General features: G+C 34.2%; 1 protein-coding gene and 1 non-coding gene across 2 annotated transcripts in view; one reads left to right on the forward strand and one right to left on the reverse strand.

Annotated features, from left to right (window-relative positions):
* The window catches only part of Smp_169150 (transient receptor potential channel,putative), a gene marked incomplete at both ends in the record, with an annotated part of 100970 nt that overhangs the window by 21598 nt on the left and 58238 nt on the right, over positions 1-21134 (reverse strand). The window contains 2 exons of the mRNA XM_018793843.1: positions 4685-4808; positions 14954-15154. Coding sequence (XP_018647121.1) covers positions 4685-4808; positions 14954-15154 — 325 coding nt within the window. The remainder of the gene's footprint in view (positions 1-4684; positions 4809-14953; positions 15155-21134) is intronic.
* Positions 17737-17803, forward strand: Smp_tRNA_01126_Pseudo_???.1.1. The gene has a single exon. It is a non-coding gene (tRNA).

Raw genomic sequence — 21134 nt, forward strand, 5'->3', positions numbered from 1 at the left:
AGATGAAATGTTTTATATTCTATAAATGATACTACTTCAACTGTCAATCACAAACCTAATTTTGAATGCTTCATTGTATGATGCTGTGGAAAGGCATCATATAACCAGTCACATTCTGTTCACACTTATAAGCAGTGATCAATGACCAACTGAATCCACTAACATCCATAGAAATGTAAAAATTGGTTGAGAACTTACTCTCTCTCTCTCACATCTATTCCAGTGATTGGTTATTATTTGTTCGTGATAATTCACAAAATATTCCATTGTTTAACAAGAACATATTGAAATCTACATGCTGATTGACAATACATTATTACTTAGCCTAAAAATATGATCATTATACAAGCAATCAGTTCATGAATATACATACCTGTTCCCATCCGTGACAATTTGTACTCTTCATTGATGAATGAATTAAATTGCGAGTATGAAAATTTATTACCTTTTGAAAAGAAAGAAAACAGATAGAATATCAATCATGATGTGCCCTAATAGTGAGTAACATTGTGTGCCGCAGTTATTCTCAGAGTTCTAATGAAAAGCAGTGATCAAAACAGTGCGGATGCATAAACGAGCGCTTTCAGCTAGGTGAGTCCATTGAAACGAATGTCGTTGGCATACAATCAGATACTACTTAACCGGATGTTAGTAATTAGATGAGAAAATTAAAAATTTCCATCTATAAATATTCAGTAATTATTAAGTGGATTATTATGAATAATCAATTTTGTAGTGTATACCACCAGTTATTCTTATTCATAATCCTAATAACAATTAAGGAATCAAATCAAGTGATCTACTGACTATTCTAAATTCATGCTTGATCCATAATTTAACGTATAAATCATCAAACATCAGCGATGATAGGCGTCCACTGATGTCAACGAATATGAATAATATATATTATGAATCGAAAGTGAAATGCCTGATGTCAGAGGGTTAAGAAGATAGAAAGAAAAAAGAATGAGGATGAGAATTGAGAATGATTGGCGTGTAAACGAAGAAACATTCAAGTCTTAGACAAGTGATTGACATTTTGCCAATAAAGAAGTAACTGTATGCTTCTCAGATTGTTCTGAGGAATTCTGTAATTCCTTATTAAAATACATTCGTTTGTAGCCACTTTTGTTCTCTTTCACTACAATTTCATTACCTCATCATGAAAAAGCCTTGTTTTACAATGAATGTATGAGCTTTTATCCATACTTCGTTCATTTTTCTACCCTTTGAAGCTCAAGTTTAGGAGGATTCGAAAAATGTCAGGAGCATCTAGGAAGTTAGTATCAAGGATTTGAGTTGTATACATACGAAAGTAAAATCCATCCCTAGAAAAGATGAGACTGTTTTATTCGTGATGAAGCATATTATGCATTAAAATGTCTAATATCCTTTTAAGAGGATAACAATATTTAACTATGAAAAATTAACGCAAAGCAAATACTATACCGTAAGATTTTATTCATTATGAAATATTATGAAAGTAAATAATCGAGATTTCTTATTCTTTTTCTTCTTCTTGTTATTATTATTATCACCATTATTATTATTATTATTATTATTATTATTATTATTTCCACCATCATTATCACCAACAGTTAACGCAGCGTATAGTCATAAAAACTTAAAAATGTATTAAGTACATAATTTTACTACTAATAAAAATGAGAGTAGTAGATATAATAATAGATCTTCACGTCAGTGAAGATATTTTATGAGTAGGTGGCATTAAATTTTAATAATTCTATTAATATTACTAATAGTAAATAAATCATTTATGTATTTTCTTTTATTTGTATAAATATCTTTATTCAAGTGTCTCAATAAATGAAATTACTAAATATATATGAGGAAATATTTCAACTAGAAAAAACAGAAGAAATTTATAAGTTGTAAAAGTACGCGTTGAAGTGAAAAGTTTGAGGTTTTGGAGTGGTGGTGATACCGGGAAGGTGATATACAGTTCAGTTTTCTAAACGTTTCTCCTTTTTATGTATTTAGCCTTCCCATTTTGTCTGCTTGTTAATTCGACTAAATAGTGTTCTTATCTCTCAGTATTTACATACATACAATCTTTTAAATAAATCACTAACATAGTTTGCTGATTATATTTTATATTAGTGTAGTATTTTTTTTAACATTTGAACGTTACACTTTGTGTGAGTTATTTCTACTTAGCAGGGTGAAATTATACACTTCAGTAAATTGATGCTCTTGCAAAAATTTGCTATACATCACTCAGGATTACAGACAGAAATGTTATCATTGAGTTATTTAAATTGCAACTAACTAACATGTGATAATCAACATCAAGATATCTAGTTTAAGGTGTTAACGAAATAGTGTTGATTATTTTTTACTATTATTGTAAATAAGGTAATTTTTAAAAGAGATATGTTGTGGTAACTCTGAATAATACTGTAGTAACTACATATGACTGCGACGCTGTGTGAACTAAACCTTTAATTCTCTGAAGGGAGATAAGTATTATCAATATTATTGTGCATACAACAAAAGGTACTAATTAATAAAAAAGTAAAGCACTGTAGACTTCACCCATCTATTGTCTATAAATACTTAACTACAAAACAAAGTATACGAGATTTGTTATGGTTTAGTAGCTAATTTTTATGAAAGATATCTCAATTAATATGTCTGTTTATCTACCAGCTTATTGTTTTAAATAATGTGATCATATTTAATTGGTTGATCATCACTCGGTGCTATTTTCTAACGAATATCAGCAATGATTATCTCTTTGGCAGTTGACGCTACCACTATAAATATGTTCAGATTTTTTCTTAAGATTGGATGAAAGTAGTCATATGTGGTTAGTAGGAGTTACATAGCCGCCGATCATAGACAGACAAACATTCAGCCTACTAGCTACTTATCATGTGATTTCTTCTCTAAAATTGATTTCTTCTCCGAAACTCAATGAGTTTAGACTGCCCATGAATGTGTTGGGTGATGTGTTGTCTAGTCTATGCTCGGGTTTCGTGTATTTGGTGACGAATCGTCTATTCTGTACAACGTGATCTCAGTCAAAGTGTAGTATTATCGATTAAGTATCAATTTAGAAGGAAGTATAATCTTAGTCGTATTAACTCATTACATTAATATGTTGTGGAAAACAGTATTTTTCTTCAGAAGGGGTTTTGTGGAGATTTAGTATTTTCTTAGTTGAAAGCGTGAGCCAATTGAATTTGGTTGAAGTTAGATATAAACACCATCGGATGCTGGCTCAGTGGTCTATCGGTTAAGTGCTCTGGTGCGAGACTGGTAGGTCCTGGGTTCGAATCTCGTGAGGCGAGGTCGTGGATGCGCACTGCTGAGGAGTCCTACAATAGGACGAAACGGCCGTCCAGTGCTTCCAGGTTTTTCTTGGTGGTCTAGCTTCAATTGACTCACGCTTTCAACTATGAGTATTTTTATTGTTTATTGCTACAGTCAATTTAAAAAAGATAGTGGAATAATATTGAAGGTTTACAGCTCAGGGGATATAATTTGATTCAATGGCGAAACTTTCATTGTCTTTTTTACTCTAACGTCATTGTAGAACAGTGTCACTGCCATATGACAATCAAAATAAAGTTAATAAACGGAAAAATAATACGATTTTCATGAATTTATAGTGTGATCAGTTTCAAAACGTCTTTATTTCTATCGAAAAACGTGTAATTTATGGGGATATAACGAAGTAATTCGATGTATATTACTAAGTTCTAATTACATTCCACTAGTACCAATCAGTAATTATTCTAAAATGTCATATTTAAAAAAGATTGAATAGTGTCTACTGTTATTGTTGTAGAGTTAATTGAGAATAGAACAATGAATTTTCGATGTTTTGCATTTCTAAATAATGAATAAATAAATTTATTGAAGCTCCAGCGAGACCTTTGTCTTTTAGAATTAAAAGTACATCGATTTCTGTCATCGATATTCAATGGGCATTGTGCTATATCAATATTTTGATCCAGTGAGAAATGATACTTCTCCAATCTTAACTCATTTGTGGGATATTACAGTTATTTCCTAAAAAAAGGAAGGTTTTGAGCTTAACTATTTCTAAGACAGTATACACTGTTGAGGAGCTCAAAAGCACCATGAAATTTCTGTTTGTTGCTGATTCATTATCACTGATTACTTTCGAAAATATTATGTTCATTACAGTAAAATTAAAATCTCGTCGTTTGAAATATCAACTCAAAAATGTATATTATGATTTGTAGGTAGTATTCATCACAGACTGATCCCGTTTAGCCGTACTTCCCAAAACCAGAGGGCACTGAACAACTACTTCTTTTTAGCAATGGGATCTCACACCAGTGTACACTCACTCCATTCAGAAATCGAACTCAGAACCCTCGTTAGTCACACTGGGCTGTTGAGTCACCAACTCAAGGTACAATTTAAACATCAAACGATTCGAGATATGGCGTAGAGATCATCCAATGCCGTTTTCGATAATCCATTTGCTTCCGAATGGTCTGAACGCCATCATTCACAGCCTCTCACCACTTGAGCTCCATACCAGGCCGGAATAGCTGTTCATTGTTTACTGGTATTTAATGATAAACCAAATGAGATTATTTTACAGTGAATAGTGCCTACAAATTCAACACATTTCTACAAAACCTCTTCATATAAATCAATAATAATCACATGGCGCAAAACTAACCTTTATCATCATTTTCTCTTTCCATTTTGAATAAATAACGTCGAACAAGTCGCTGCATAATATCTGAATGTGATGTTTCCTGAATAGTTAAATCTTTGTCTTTCACAACTTTATCTCTTCTCACCTAATTTTTTGGTTGGAAAATTTCGTACCATAGTTTTGTTTGATATATGCCATATAGTCGAAGGAAGATTAAACAGAATGAACATAGTGAAAAATAGTGTTATAGAAACAAATACTGAAATGAATTAGTAATATTTTTGACTAGTATAAAATACATCTTCAAAATATGTATGTAAATAAACCATTGAACGAATAAAACGTGTTGAATAAGTGTCATCATTTGATTAATTAATAATTTGGGGATATAAGGTTGGAAAATCAAAGGTCATTGAACAATTGCTTCATTTTTATTCCGAAGTATCAGTAATAAAGCTCAAAAGCCTTAAGGTTCCAAACAATTATGATACTTTCAAACCATCGAGCTGATATTCATCACAACTGACACAGGTTGATGATCGTCATGTTATATTGCCGATTGGTTAAAGTCAAAAATATGCATTATTTAACTCTATCCTATTTGTCGAAAGTTGACGTACTTACCATAACATTTTGATGTCCTAACTTCAATCGCCCGTGACAAATTTATGAGTGAACACTGGTACTAGCAGATTCAATAGTAGGGTAAGACTATAACTAGACTGATGAAAATTATTTTCAAATTTATAAGTTGATTATTCCTCCTTAGATTGTTTCATAAATTCTAGAATTTGTGGATAACAGATTTACCATATTTGTAGTACCAGTGAAAACCGGGAAAAATTGAACATCTATTTCATCCTCAAGAACGAGGAATTAAGACCCAATCAGTGATCAAACCTATAACCTTGAGATTTCGAAAAGCTCCTCAGGCGTTAGTACTATTGAGATGCGATTCAATGGTACAACACTGAAATTTTCCTGGATCTCATTGAAATTATGAGCCGATCTAAGTGAGACCAACATTGGAAACCTGGAATTACTGGGCGGCTATTTCGTACTAGCATACACTCCTCAGTAGTGGACACTCACGACCCCACACGCGGGAGTCGGACCTAGCACTCTCGGTCTCGCGAGCGAACTCTTGACTTATAGTCTATTGAGTTTACATCAAAAGGTGTTAATGTTTGATTTGAAACAATCTATGATATTGTGCGATCATCTTCCATTGTCTTCTGTGTGTAACTATCTCACACCCGACATTGTTGGACTCCACTAGTGACAGCTTCTAAGTAGGACTCTGGATTCTTATACTGGGACGAAACGACCGCCCAAAGCTGGAAAATAAATTCATGGATCGTAAACACAATGGTCACAGTAAGAAATTTATAATCTACAAAGTGATATTTAGCTTGCAATGTCATAGAAAAAAATAAACTAAATAAAACCTTTTATTTTCATTATTTTGAAATATAATAAAAATTTATTTATTCTAAAGAAACAGACATATACATCAACGTGCTTTGTTTCGTGTTATATTGTTGAATATATGGCGGTATAACCTAGTGTTTAATGAAGCTGTATGATCATTTAATTATAAGAATACATACAATATAAGAAACCGCATTACGCAATATTAGATTCCATTCAATGACTAATTGGTTTAAGAATCGTATTATATCCGACATTGGATTATATGAATTGTGGGATATTTATAACCAATTATTTGACTTTATTGTGACTGAGTAATAATTATTTACAAATTCGAGTAAATGAAATTAGCCTATAATGAACGTATACTCGAAGACGGTATAACCAACCAGCAAAATAAGTTGTTTTATATAATAAAATGATATACTCGTACACGAATTACTTAGAATAAAATGTGATTTTAATCCATTGAAAATGTAAATGGTAGTTGTGTTCAGATTTCGTAAGTTATTTACCAACCAATAGATCTAAGGTTTATTTTTTGCTCTACATATCACATCTCGACCATAAAATAGATCAGTAGTGGTCAGAGCAATTCAGTATTTGCTTTACAAAATGTGACACTTGCAGACTCACAATCTTATCTTTGATAGAGAACATTCATTCTATTAGAATAACTGGTGAATATCGATTAACTTGAAAGGCAGCTTTAAAGTTTTCACACCGTTGCCATCAAAAATAGAAGATTGCTTTAAGTGAAACTAATTGGTCAAAATTTTAAAATCCGATGAGTAGCAAATTATCTCATTATAGAAAAATGAATAACCATTAAAAAAGCCAAGACAAAACTTTCTTTTCCATATTATACTTCTCAAAATATAGAAGCACAAAAACATCTTGTATAAGTTTGTATTCACTTTCCAGTCATATCAAATTGTTTTAAACATTTTAACGGTTAGCATTTTTTACTTCCGGATCATCAAAATGAACCAAAAAAACGACAACAGAATAAATGGAGAAGCTTGGACGTGATTATTTGAAGACAAAATCTGCATAAGTGGTAACTCAGATATGAGAACCTGACGGGTAATTAATTATAAATTTTCTATACTGGCATATGTATATAAGAGAAACAAATTATGTATGCATTTGTGAACGTGTGCTATTCAGTTAGATTTTTTTTGTTATCACGAAATAAATGAGATGGTAGATGTTGACGAACAAGGAAAAACCTGTTTATTTTTTGTTTTCTAAACATTATTCGAGAAACTGATGTTATTTTCAGTAATTTATGCAGTGATTACCAACTAAAATGTAGTTTTCTAATTGATCCATTTGTCACTAAAATATAGAGAAGAAATACTGTGTATTCATGATATTTGGGCTATTAATTGTCCGAGTTGAAGTTATGATGAATAACGGTAGTTCACCCAAAATCAATGAACTCTTGCTAGTCAGTTGAAGAAATAAATGGAATAAGTAGTCAACAAAATGACCAGTCTCTAATATCTAAAATAAGAAATTTATGTAAGGTAGATGGAAAAGCGTCTTATCCGTTTTGGAACTCATCAGCTAGATGTATCATCCATATCCCAGTGTCGATATTCACTCTCAGACTCCAATGTAACACCTTTACTTCAAACATTAACGTGTTATCCACGGAGTTAGTGAGTGTTTTGGTCATTAAATTGTTCAACGAACATGTTGTTCACATTGATATAAGTAAGTGTTTGAGTTATTCCGTTATCGATATTGGGGACTAAATTTTGATCAGTCTCTGTTGAAATATGTTGATCTTCTGAAGATTACCTCGACGTTTTCTAAACAACTTATGATCTAATGGCTATGTCGAGGCCATCTGCACAGGATACACATATACCAAGAAAAAATGATTATAATTCAATCTCTAGTATTAACAACATGATAACTCAAACTCGCACTATGAATCAAGCATACCTACGTACAATGATATAGGATAAAATAAACTAATTTGTTGACCTACAATCATATTCAAGCTTTATTGAAAATCGAATCAATGTAATATTTAAAAACACTTGTCATTTTTTCTGTCCTTTCTGACAGCGTCATCATTAACATTATCGTCAGAGTTTAGCGGCCATAAGTAATGAGATATATTTTTGTTACAACAATACGACTTCTACCTCTGTGGTCATTAAACTTAGCAATATTCACATTATTAATTTTTATGGAAAAAGACTCCAGTTTTATTGTTTTACCTTATCTCTTCTAGTTAGGAAACATATATGTAATCACTACAACAATTGGGTATAAAATGTGTGTTATTAGTCACAGTGTACTGTTTACGAGTTAAAAATATGAAAAACTTGTTATTTTTTTGCTTGTTTTTCTTGTTATTATATATTTTCCACCACTGTCTTACATGTGATCTATGGACGAAATTAATTTTACAATCATTTACCATGGTTAAACTTTTTTTTATCTTCTCTCAGATATCGAGTTTTAAAATGATTCCATTAATAACAATTTATTCTGCGAATTGATTTATTCTTCTCGAATCATATTGTTTGTGTGTGACGTTTCCAACTACCACCAGTACCGCCACTACTTTTACTACTCTGATAATTGTATTGACGCAGTGTGACAACTTAAAGGAATCCATATATATGTGCAAGTTTTTATAAGTCTAAACGAAATTACATTTCGACAGAGCAATGAAAAGACGGAGTTGATAAAAAAAATGTGATTTATTTGCGTTACGCATTTAGAACAAACTGGTGACACATATACTTGTCAGGGCATTCTATATGAAAATTAATAAAGGTCAATTAAATGAAGGTTCAAGTAAACAAAGTAATAAACGAGGAAAGAAACTAACATCGTATAGAAAGAATAGGAAATAATCACATTACCCTAGGGCATAAAACAACTTAAGGATTACCGGGATAAGTTCAAGGTTACGACATAATTTTTTTGGAAACATAAAGGGGGGTTAACTTTAAGAACAGCCAAGACTCCTACAAACCTGAGGATTGGTCCTTGACAATTTCTACACAACGTTTTGGAAGCTGTATTGATATCAATTATGTGTTTTGCTATCGATGAACATAGTTTTCTACTTTCCACGTTGATCGGAACATTTGACATGAATTGGCTTTGATGCCAACCTGGCACATGCTCCATAACCCGTGATTGGATTGCTCGATTACTCCTCCTTCTGTATGTTCACACAATCATTTGAATTATATCGCTTTCCCAATGAAAAGTAGTACGATTATTTACATATATTTTTTTGTCGTTGAATAAACTGTGTATTGGATGAGTTGCTTTTTGTATTCTATCTGATTAGATTCTTTTAAGAAGAACAATCATATCTTATTGATTGTTAGTCTGTCATTAAATTATTGAGAAAGAAAAATGTAATCACCATATGCTTGAGATTCAGTAACAGGAAGTCTTTCTAACTTTTCCGCTGTTTCCCATCGTTACCCATTCATTCATACACATATACATAAACACACTCAATTTAACTGTTCCACAAATTCTTCTGATTTAATAGAAAACTAGAAATAATTTATACCTAATACACAAAACAAATACACGGGTACATTTTTTTTCTCAATTGTTTTTTGATAGCTTTCATTATTTTGGCATAATGTAATGAAGTGATTTGTTTACGTAATCCCCACTCTATAAATCACAAGCTTTATAATTATATATATATATATATCACCAAATGACAGATATGACTAATATTTTATTGATCAGTGAACGTTAATCAATATTGTTTTATTTGTGGTAGACTGTTAAGTAAAGTAAACCTCTGTTCTTACTGTCATCAAAGTTTGATGTTCGTAAATAAATTCAGGGATTTTTTCATCATCAAGTTACTAAACTGTAAGGTTTGCAAGTGCTTTCAAAAATACATTATAATAGTGGTTAGGAAATTTTTGATTTAAAATATTTCTAAATGTTTTTATTTGTATTTCATTGACTTTAGAAAAACCTTTGTACAACAATTCACTCAAATATATTTATATATTCAGGTCTTCGTACTTTGTTTATGTTTGTCTATGTGATACAAAATATGAGGAAGAAAGCTAAATTGAAATCTTGTTAATGTTTAGGTAATATGACTTCACTGGTAAGGTATCATTTTAATGATCATCTTCTAAATTATCTAACTTGGAGTTCAACTGTGACCTATATTTTCGGACTATGTGAGTAGTCACTTAACCAGTTAAGATCAACTAAATAAATGAATTACCCAGATCTATTTATTGTACTGAGCAATTTGTTTATCAGATTAAAGTTCCCTCTGATATTTAATGGGTTGTCCATATTCTTCCATTTGGATCGAATTACCTAGTTTGAACAATCCACGGTGATACTGAAAAAAAACTCAGTGAAGCTATGCGGTCGAAGTATCTGTATTTATGATCGATTGATCACTGGTAGGTGACTGATGTCATGTCTGTTTTTTCGTCCTTTTCAAAGCTAAATGAGTTCAGTCGACCAAGATCCAATGTGTCCACTAGTCTTAGTGACTACATATCGCGTGTCAGGTGGTTGCAGTTATTGAATAATATTGCAACTTAACAGATAGAAATCGATTAACAATAAGGGATAATATAAACATGAAACTAGTCACTTCTCTGTGGTTAGTTGAATGTCAACATCTAAGTCCTACAGCATGTCGATTTCAGCTAGAATAGCTCAGTGGTAATGTCTCAGACTGCGAAACTAAATGGTCCGGGTTCTTACTACCTGTAAGTAACAGTTACATCAAAATCTCAAGTTCGGCTGAATTAAAAGTGCCAACCAACACAAAACCTAGATATGAGTTTTCCTGTTAACATGTGCCCATTTGAACATAATAATATGTTAAAATATAACCAATAGATGTTAACAACGGCTGCAACCACTTCAAAATAAAACTACAAATACTATCATGTCGCAATTATTGTAAAATAGTTTGAACAAACCAATTTTATTAAAATTATGAGCCGATCTAAGTGAGACCAACATTGGAAACCTGGAATTACTGGGCGGCTATTTCGTACTAGCATACACTCCTCAGTAGTGGACACTCACGACCCCACACGCGGGAGTCGGACCTAGCACTCTCGGTCTCGCGAGCGAACTCTTGACTTATAGTCTATTGAGTTTACATCAAAAGGTGTTAATGTTTGATTTGAAACAATCTATGATATTGTGCGATCATCTTCCATTGTCTTCTGTGTGTAACTATCTCACACCCGACATTGTTGGACTCCACTAGTGACAGCTTCTAAGTAGGACTCTGGATTCTTATACTGGGACGAAACGACCATCCAGTGCCTTCAAGTTTTCAATATTGATCTAACTTGTATGTGTTCAGGATTTGAAAGAAATTCAACAATCTCTACAATCCCTTATTGAAAATCAATGTATCTTTCAATTATGTTTGGTCCACCATAAACATGATGGTAAATTAATATCATTGAATAAAATAAATTGTAAATATTCCTAGATTATAAAAGATAAATGTTAGGCAGTAGTAAATTTTTCTGGTTTATGCACACACTCACACAAAATAAATAAGTTAACTGACAAATATCTTATCGATATTTGATATCAGAAGGGGTTTTGTGGATATTATAATAATTTCAGTAGTTGAGAACATGAGTCAATTATCGATATTTGTTATTTTGTTCTACATAATTAATTAGGGAAACTTTTCAGTTAAATACTTTTAAGAATATTTTTTAAGTACAGGGATAATTGTCAAGATGAGTACTCACTGGTATTTCTTAGAATATATATTAATGACGTTATTGTAATGACTTATATCTACATCAATGACGACTAAAATTATAAGTTAAAAATATAGTTTATACATTCACAATTATTGATATCAATCAATATGGTTGTTATTTTCTGACTCCATAGCAGTGATAATTTCCGAAGTAATATAAATTTACAAATTGTTGACACATTAAATACGTAATGAAAAGTTAATTTGTTTGAAAGTGAGATTGTTATGTTGTAAAATGATAGAGGGAGTTTTGTCTTTCAAGTGGATGCTTTGGTAGTTCCATTCTCTGAGCCAAGTGATTTAATTGTAAACCCTTCGTAATCATTCTCGACAACATCAAGTTATCTAGCTATTCCAAAAGTATTGTATTACAGAACAAGGCTGTCAGAATGAATCGATATAACAGTTGGGGAATAACTAGAAAGGTTACTTCTACATTAAGTTACTGCTGAGAGTGTTGTCTAGAATGGCGATGAAAGCTCTTTAATTAAACCATATATTTCAGAGAACCCAACGTCACTAAAACTGACATGTGTTTACCGTATTTCACCTTTTATCTGTTTATGTGGTCAAGTTATTTTAGTCATCGTAACATAGTGTTATTATGAAGGAGATGTTTCAAACATAAAAATTCATTCAATAGCTTTTAATCAATGGATTACAATTGGTTGATCATTATGTAGTGACTAATACCATGTTTGTCTAGTCTTTTTCTTGTTGGTCGAATGCTATTTAACAAGTTTTAATGTTGTTACTAGTCTGGTTAACTCAGCACCAAGTTCATTATGTTGTGACGTTAGTTGGTTCGAGGTCGTTGACAGGAAACTTTGGATCTAGATTTCAACAAAGCATACTACCTTAATCCTTTATTTATTCATATCAGTATCTATGAATTTAAAACATAAAATCTTTGACGTAAGGGTACGGAAAACAGTTATTCGACCCAATATTCTATACGGTAACATGCAAACAATATTATTGAGAGCATAACAATGATCTATTTCTGCCATAAACCTGCCCTGTTAACTTTAATTTGTGTCGGTATTACAACTTCATAGTAGTATAACCGTGGATAGTATTCCCTACTAGATAATAGATTATCTAATTTAAGTATATATATTAGTAGAGATAGATCAGTTTGAGTCTGGAATATAAACAACTGGAAAGTAAAAACACTTACTAATATCTACGACACTATTCCTCTAGAAAGCAAGAAAAAGAAGAGGGAGGGAGTAATAGTAGAAGACTAACCTAGTTATTTTTATTTTCACTCATGTTCGCTAATATTTTTAAAATAATAATGATCATTACAACGTCGATGATATGAAGATATAAGTAGTATAGGACAATATTGTATTTTTTTTTCTATGGGAAATTTGTGTACACTTATTAAGTCGAATAATAATGGTACCAATAATTATCAGCATTAAAAAAAAGTTGTGCTGTTTTTTCTAAAGCTTCCACCATCAAGAATGTCGGAATTAAGATTCATCCGCTCTTCAGGATCAAGATGTAAAATGTTCCAAGTTGAGATAAAGAAACGGAGCGTATATTTATCTAATATTGACTTTGTATATAGAAAAAAGGCTATCTACCTGTCATTTTCTTACATTTATTTATCTGTTTACTTATTTGTTTTCAACAGTTTTACAGTCAATATACATTTGCAACATCGTCGCCGTAGTCGTAGTTTCAATATTTAAGACGACGTGTGTTCTTTTCCTTTGCATATTGTTATTTACTTTCAGTAATTAAGTTTTGCGCCCATAAAATTAGTATATTTACGTTTAGATCGTTAATATCTTTATTCACACTGTTGTTATAATGTTATTGTTATCATAACAGTGATAGAATGCCAACAAACACAATTCTATTCATGGTAATAATGATAATAATAATATAGTTATATTGTGCATGAAATCAGTGACAAGATGAGAGAAAATGAAGCGGTCACTAAGATTAGTACTGTTTTTTAGTTTTGTATTTACGTATGAGTGTGTGTAGGTGGGTGGGTGATTGCAGGATATAATGTGTGTAAGAGAGTGATGAAAAAGGTGAAGCAGAGGTGTTAATTAACGTGTTTAAGGCAATTAGGTCTAGTCACACGTACTCACACACATCCATTGAAAAGGAACTACGGAGGGATAAATAAAACTAAAAACCATCTCCATAAACATTAAGGTACTTAAGTTTTAATAACCACGAACAGAGAACAGAAGAAAAAAGCAACAGAATGTGATGTGAGAATGATAATGAATGGTTGTTTTGCTGAGTCAGACATGTGGATAGTGTGACAGGTGTTATATGTGTTATATATTCCCCTATCCTGACTGTTATTGATTGACTGTCCTTGTTGTCGGATTTTGGCGTGGAAATATATAGACTTTATAGTCAGGCTAATCTCGTGTTCTTGATCTGAGTTGTGTTGAAGTCCTGTAGAACAGACACTGGGTGGGAATCTAGTGTAGATGTTCGTCTAAAGTAAATTACGTCCCACATACGTGTAAAAAGTGAAAGGACTGTTATAACAAGAAACTATAGCGTTATAACAAGTATCCTACCGTTTATAACAGAATGCTTAGAGTGAGAGAGAGAGAAAGGAAAAATGAAGTAAATAACAGTGTCAATGTATGTTTAAATTGGTATGATAATAAGAAAATATTTAAGAGAAGAAAGTGCTTTATTTGACAGACAAAAGAATAATTTACCAAATAAATACATAACAATTTATTAGATTCCACAATAATTGGTCACTGTGTGTAGTTCAAGTTCAAATAATTCAGTATCTCTGCTGTACACAAATTATTTTAACCAATCACAAATACTTGTGTCAGTTTCCAATACCAGTAACTGTTATGTATGATGATTATATGAATAAACTTGGCAAAGAAAAATTTACTTTAAAATTATCATCCGGTAATTTTCAATTTGCACAACTTAAAAAATGTCGGAAAACCAGTTGGAAATATAAAATACCTCAGTGGTAGTTTTTTCGGTACAGAGGAGTAGAATTTAGAGAGGGAATACCAGCTATTATTTTCTAGAACTTCTGAAAAAATTACCATACATTTGGTGTTACTTACTTTGACAAAATCTGTACTTCGTATATTTCCACTGACAAATCCAACTTCATCTTTAAAAATATTACGCATAAATTTCATTGCATTTGCAACACTGTGAGGAGTTGGTATCACATTAAATGGGACTGGTAACGTACTACCATTATCAATATAATTTAACCATAATTGAGTTCTTGCAAATTTCCATTCAACATCGCAATCTTCCTATAAGAATAGAAAATTGATATGACGAGAAAAAAGAAATAAATCACAGGAAATTTATGTATTTGAGAAAGTGTATTCAGTAATTATTATTATTTTCAAAAGGCAAAATAGTAATGATTGTGAACAATTAAATAGAATTATAAAAAGTAATATTTTATAAAATGTAATGATTGTGATAAGCGTGCATCTACAATATTTACAAAAAAATACTTTGTTATATATTTCTAAGTAAATATATTCTGATATATAATAAAAAATAGGTTACTGGTGTGATATTTAGGGAACAAATAACTTTTAATACAACAGCATTATGTAGGGATTTCAATTCATGAATCATGGTTAATATAATAATATAGGTTCCCTACAGAATACATTAGTTTATTTACTATTCCATCACTGAGAGAACTATGCAACTTCAGATGGCCTCGAGATAACCAAATTTCAATAAAATAGCCTCAAAAGGAGTACTAAAGATGAACTGATATTAGGAACGTATTTAATAAACTTATCAGTGGGATATTTCACCTTTTTGATACTTAGCACATCCAGCTGACGAGTCCCCAATAGGACGAAACGCGCTTCCTAGATTCCGCTGTTGGCCACAACCCATCTTTGCTTATAAAACAAATCAGTATTACTACTAATTTTGACCAGAAAATTCAAAGTAAATCGTCCAGTTTTTAGATATATACAGTTCTCCATGTCACTTAATTACAATGTGGCTAGTCTAATTTTTAGAGCCTGTGCACAAATCACTGGTAAAAAAAAAGTATCAAAACATTTTCGGCTTCACTTCCAAAACGGGAGTTGTTCGTTTACTCAAAAACATGATTTAACTTTATATAATATCTTTTTTCAATGAACCATCAGTCGAGACAGTCGAGTTTGTATGTAATTAAATATCAGAAAAACAAATCAACATTGGTTTTCTTGAGGAGAGTCTGAAGGAATTACTTTTATTTGTGTACGCTGGACAGCCAATTCGACTTCAACTGATATAATATCTGTTGGCTCACCTATAGGTTCAGTTTTAGCTGATTTCTTCTTAGCAAAGTTTCACTTCAATTGAACATTGAGTAGATTATACTTGATGTAAAAATTATATTTTGAAAACATTGTTTTGAAATTTCGATTATTTACCTGAGAAAGGTTTGATCAAGTTGTCATACAAAACTTTGAGAACGGATTTTAATTATTGCGAGAATTTTAGTTAAATTATATACGTCTGATGTCTTCTGTTTACTTGACGCTCAATTTCTAGCAGTTATTAGCTAATTTAGATCACTTTGTGATCTCAACACAATTATAAAATTTCTACAATCCCCATAGTGATAATTATTATATGCACTCTAGTTACTAGCTTCGAGAGGAAATCTTCAGAGTCCTAGTGAGAAGCCGTGACGATTGGAGTCAACGGTGTTAACTTCTGCGTGGATGCCCTGTCAATGTATAACGTGATAATACCGCCAATTAGAGAGCAGTGATTTATCGATCGGACCAATGACACACGAAACCCGTGAGTGCAGTCTAGAGTCCTTATCGGTCGTGCTTCCCTCCTAGACCAGTCTATTAAGTCCATAAAACCAATAGCAGCTTCTGCTATGTGAATAATTTGTCTCAGGCATACTTGGTTTACATACCAGACAGACAGACAGACCGCATCACACCATAAAATAGAAAATAACATTTGCAAGAGATCAAGCCAAAAAGTGACTGTGAACGCGGGAGACAGTAATCAATAAACTGAGTATAATTTAGGAGCAGTAAATTGTATAAAATAATCTGTAGATCAAAATGAAGCTTATAACAGTAGGAATATAGATATACATAATCTAGTTACTGACCAGTTATACAATAGGAATATATATAATATTAGTCCATCAATAGATCCCAGAAGTTACCCGTAATTTAATCTTCACTAGGATATAACACGTGTTGAAACCTGACGATTGATTTCATTCAATGTTAATCAGTGATCATTCATCAGATTGATGTATATAATATTATTTTATTTCCCTCTATCATGAGATTGACTAGTTTATCATTTTCATATTTCGAATCACAAGTCAATTTAAGATAGGCCATTAGCCAAAACCCTAACTAAAGACCTTAGTTCACTTTAAAAGATCTGTTTTCTTCAATGAGTCGACTAGACAAACAGGCATTAGTGTTTCCATAAATTTCTGAGTTTTACCCATTCCAATGAAAAGTGAGGTAGGCCTATTAGGGATAGGTAATCTGTGGTAGCTGAAAAAATGAGTGCACCAAATGGACTCAGATTTGTCTTTTTTTCATTCATATCCTTGGACTTAAGCTAAGATACTAAGATAAGATTTAGTTTTTGTTTCGCTGATTTGATGCATACGATTAGATTCTGTAGGCTTGTGTTTTTGGCTTATTTGTACTGATTAACGTGGTAAATTTTCCAATCTTAAGAAAGCTGACAAACTTGATCAGATTATAATACGAATCATCTCCTGTTGCAAAAAAAAAATCACTGATGCGACATTAGATCAAAACGGATCTCCTATAAAGAAATAAGATATTTATTTTGACCAGCCAATGGGTGTTGTAGACGATGGGTGGAGTGGCAGAGTGGTCCAAGGCTCTGGTTAAAGACAGGAGTGGGTTCGAATCCCTCCTCCGTAGCAACCTTGCCGCCAAACGCCCTAGAACGGCTGAGAGTGAGGAGAGTGAGCTCTCCCTCTCGAAATGCTCTCACATGGCCACATGCGTACAACCACTGTCAGGGAGGTTCTACTCACTGCCTTCTCGTGGCGGGGGTGTTGTTTACGAAATTGAGAGAACGAAAAGCAGATGTCCGGAGCTTCAACCGGGTTGACGGACACGGAGAGTCCATCCAGGAGAGTTGGAAAACCCTGATTCCAAACCAGTGGTGCACATGGGCTCCAGGATCCTGAGGGAACAAATGGCGTATGAATCAATCGATGGTCACCTGCTCCCACGGGACTGCATCTCCTTACGCTGCTCCACTGCCTTGTGGATTAGACCTTCGGGTCAAAGGCTCCGGGTGTAGCCCCCTAAGTAAACCACTTGCTTTGGTCTGAGCACTACCACGGCCCGCACACAAATAAAATGAGGTGATGATAATTACTGAAAATACTATTCTAGCTTCAATTAAAATTCGAACAATTCGCATCCATTTGGTAACATTCATTTTTTTTATATGCTACATCACTTAACTACTCTCATTTTTGTGTATTCTTATTTTCCAACTTATACAGCAGCTTGCCTATGGTGGAAACTCTGCTCTATCTAAACGATCTTGAGTCACTGACTGGTCGAAAGTTGAATGCTACCACCGAATACGAATACTGAAACAGTCTTTCTGAAACCACGTATGCCATTCAAACTGGCTTCCTTCAACGTTCACACACAAGTGCGGATAGGACAACAGATAGGGTTGGCTATGTTTTTAGAAAGTCTTAATATCGACGTCTGTTGTCTATCAGAGACCCGTATTCAAGACTAGTGAAGTACTACAAATTCGCTCTCCATCTGTCGCTTTGAAAAGCTTGTTTTACGTGCGTTTATCCGGGGACCCTGTGGCATTTTCATCTGGTTTTGCTGGCGTTGGTGTGCACAAAGCGCTAGAGCTGAGGCAACACTAATTAATCGGTCGTGCGGTTAGGTTAGAAAGCTCCATCAAAGTGAGAAGAAATAGGTGTGAGAAGCGATGTCTTTTCGTCATCTCCCTCTATGCTCCAACAGATTGCAGCTAGGATGCGATCAAGGATGAGTTCGACCATCAGTTAACAGTTTTTCCGCAGAAAGTGCGTTCGACAGATATTGTAGTACTAGCTGGAGATTTGAATGCTGAGGTCGGGCGTCTAGGCACAGAAGAGAGTCATTTAGGTGGCTGATGGGGACTTGTTGGTCGCAGGACAGATAACGGGGACTGTCTATGGCAACTGTGCACAGACTACAACCTGTTTCTGGCTGTCACTAACTTCCGGCACAGTCATCGCCGATGTGCCGTTCGGCGCTCTCCCTCTGCATCTCAAGCCTGAACTCAGATTGGTCACATCGCGATCAGCTACCGCTGGCGTGGCTGTGTACAAGACTGTCGCTCCTTTTGGAGTGCCTATCTGAACTCCGATCATGCCCTTGTTTGCACTAATCTTACCTTACTTTTCAGTGGCCAACAAATTCACCGTCCTGAACAGATCGATGTCAGTAAATTGGTTGCAGCTTCTGTTACAACTAAATGTAAAACCGAGCTAGGTTCAAGGCTGGCTAACATCCCACCAAAGAGTACAGATGAGAGCATTGGTTGCAATTGAACGACGCCATGAAAATGGCGAGTAAAGTCGCTTGAGGCTTCGCGAAACGTCCCGCTTATGAACACTGGATATTTTCAGGTTTCTTACAACTCATTGGAGCCCGTTGATCTACTCTGGGTAATCGTGAGTTTGACTACAAACGACGACTGTTGCGTAGTGAAATTGGGCAAAGCTTGCGTGAGAACCGAGAAGTTTGGTGGTCGGAGTGTGCCAGAGAGTTGGGGGCAGCAGCTGCATCTGGTAACTGCAGGAGGCTCTTTCAACTCATTTGAGCCACTGGCAGCAAGGAGTTTGGTGTGAGTGAAACAATCTGTGAAGATGAAGTAATGTCAATCATCAACATTTGTCGACGTCTTGGACGATAGGCAGAGTCCTTCGAAGGGCAGTCCGAATGGTCTGCTGTCCCGAGAACATCGATCAAACTGTCCTTCCCCCTCATGGCCTGTGACGACTGACCCACCAAATGAGGTGGAAGTCCGCAAGGATCTCCAACTCTTGAAACGCTACAAATCATTAGGCCCAGATGACTTGCCTCTCACCCTGTTGAAAGATGGCGGTTACTTTCCGGTTAGGGAGCTGACTGTGTTGTTTACAAGGGTTTGGGAGTTAGCGAGTGTTTGAACACCGTGAAATGAGTCGATAATTGTCCCTGTCTTTAAAAAGGGTTCACGTCATCTCTGTAACAACTATCTGGGGGAAAAGTCTACTTCCGATTGCGTCTAAACTATTGATTTCCGTAGATTGTTGAAAACCCAAGAAAGATTGACTCGTGAGGAGCAGGCTGGTTTTTGTTCTGGTCGGGGATGTATTGATCACATCTTCACTCTCCGCTAAATGTTTGAACACCGTCATACTTATCGCAGGCCAGAATTCGTAGTGTTTCTTGACATCAGGGCTGCCTTCGTTTCCTTGGACAGGACTGTTCTCTGCGATCGGTTATTGAAGAAGGGTGTGTTTGAGAAGTTTATTAACATCTTAAAAGCCCTATATGCAAACACCTCAGGTAGAGTCAGACATACAACCACCTTTCTCCATTGTTCCATTCAAGCAGTGGGGTTAGGCAGGGTTGCCCAATCTCACTATTCCTCTTCAACTTTGCCATCGATGACATTCTGGAAACAGCTCTGATGGATGCAGGTAATGATGGTGTGAATCTGTTGCCTGGAGAAAGACTTCTCGACCTTGAGTATGCGGATGATATTGTTATACTGTGCGATAATACTCAAGCCATACAATCTGCACTTAATCAGTTGACAATTAGTGTCCATAGGTATGGTATATGCTTTGCGACTTCGAAGTGCAAAGTACTTTCACAAGACTGGTAGGACCCTAATCCTGCACCCACCCTGGGTATGTTTGTGAAACCTGGCCTCACTGAGTTGAGGATGTTAGACGACTCTCTGTGTTCGATAATCGTTGTCTCCGAAGGGTAGCTGATATCCAGTGGCAACACCATGTTAGTAATGCAGAGGTTCGGCATCGTGTGTTTGGGCACAGCGACGACAATTCAATTGGTGTCACCATCTCAAAACATCGACTTCGGTGGCTTGGATATGTTTTACGAATATCGTCCCAGAGAACCCCACGTCGTTCACTATTTGACGAAGCTGGAACTGGTTGGAAAAAGCGGAGAGGTTGTCAGAGTATGGTGTCGTGGTATGAAAGAAAGCTGCAAA

Source organism: Schistosoma mansoni, assembly GCF_000237925.1.
Source record: "Schistosoma mansoni, WGS project CABG00000000 data, supercontig 0196, strain Puerto Rico, whole genome shotgun sequence".
NCBI lineage: Eukaryota > Metazoa > Platyhelminthes > Trematoda > Strigeidida > Schistosomatidae > Schistosoma > Schistosoma mansoni.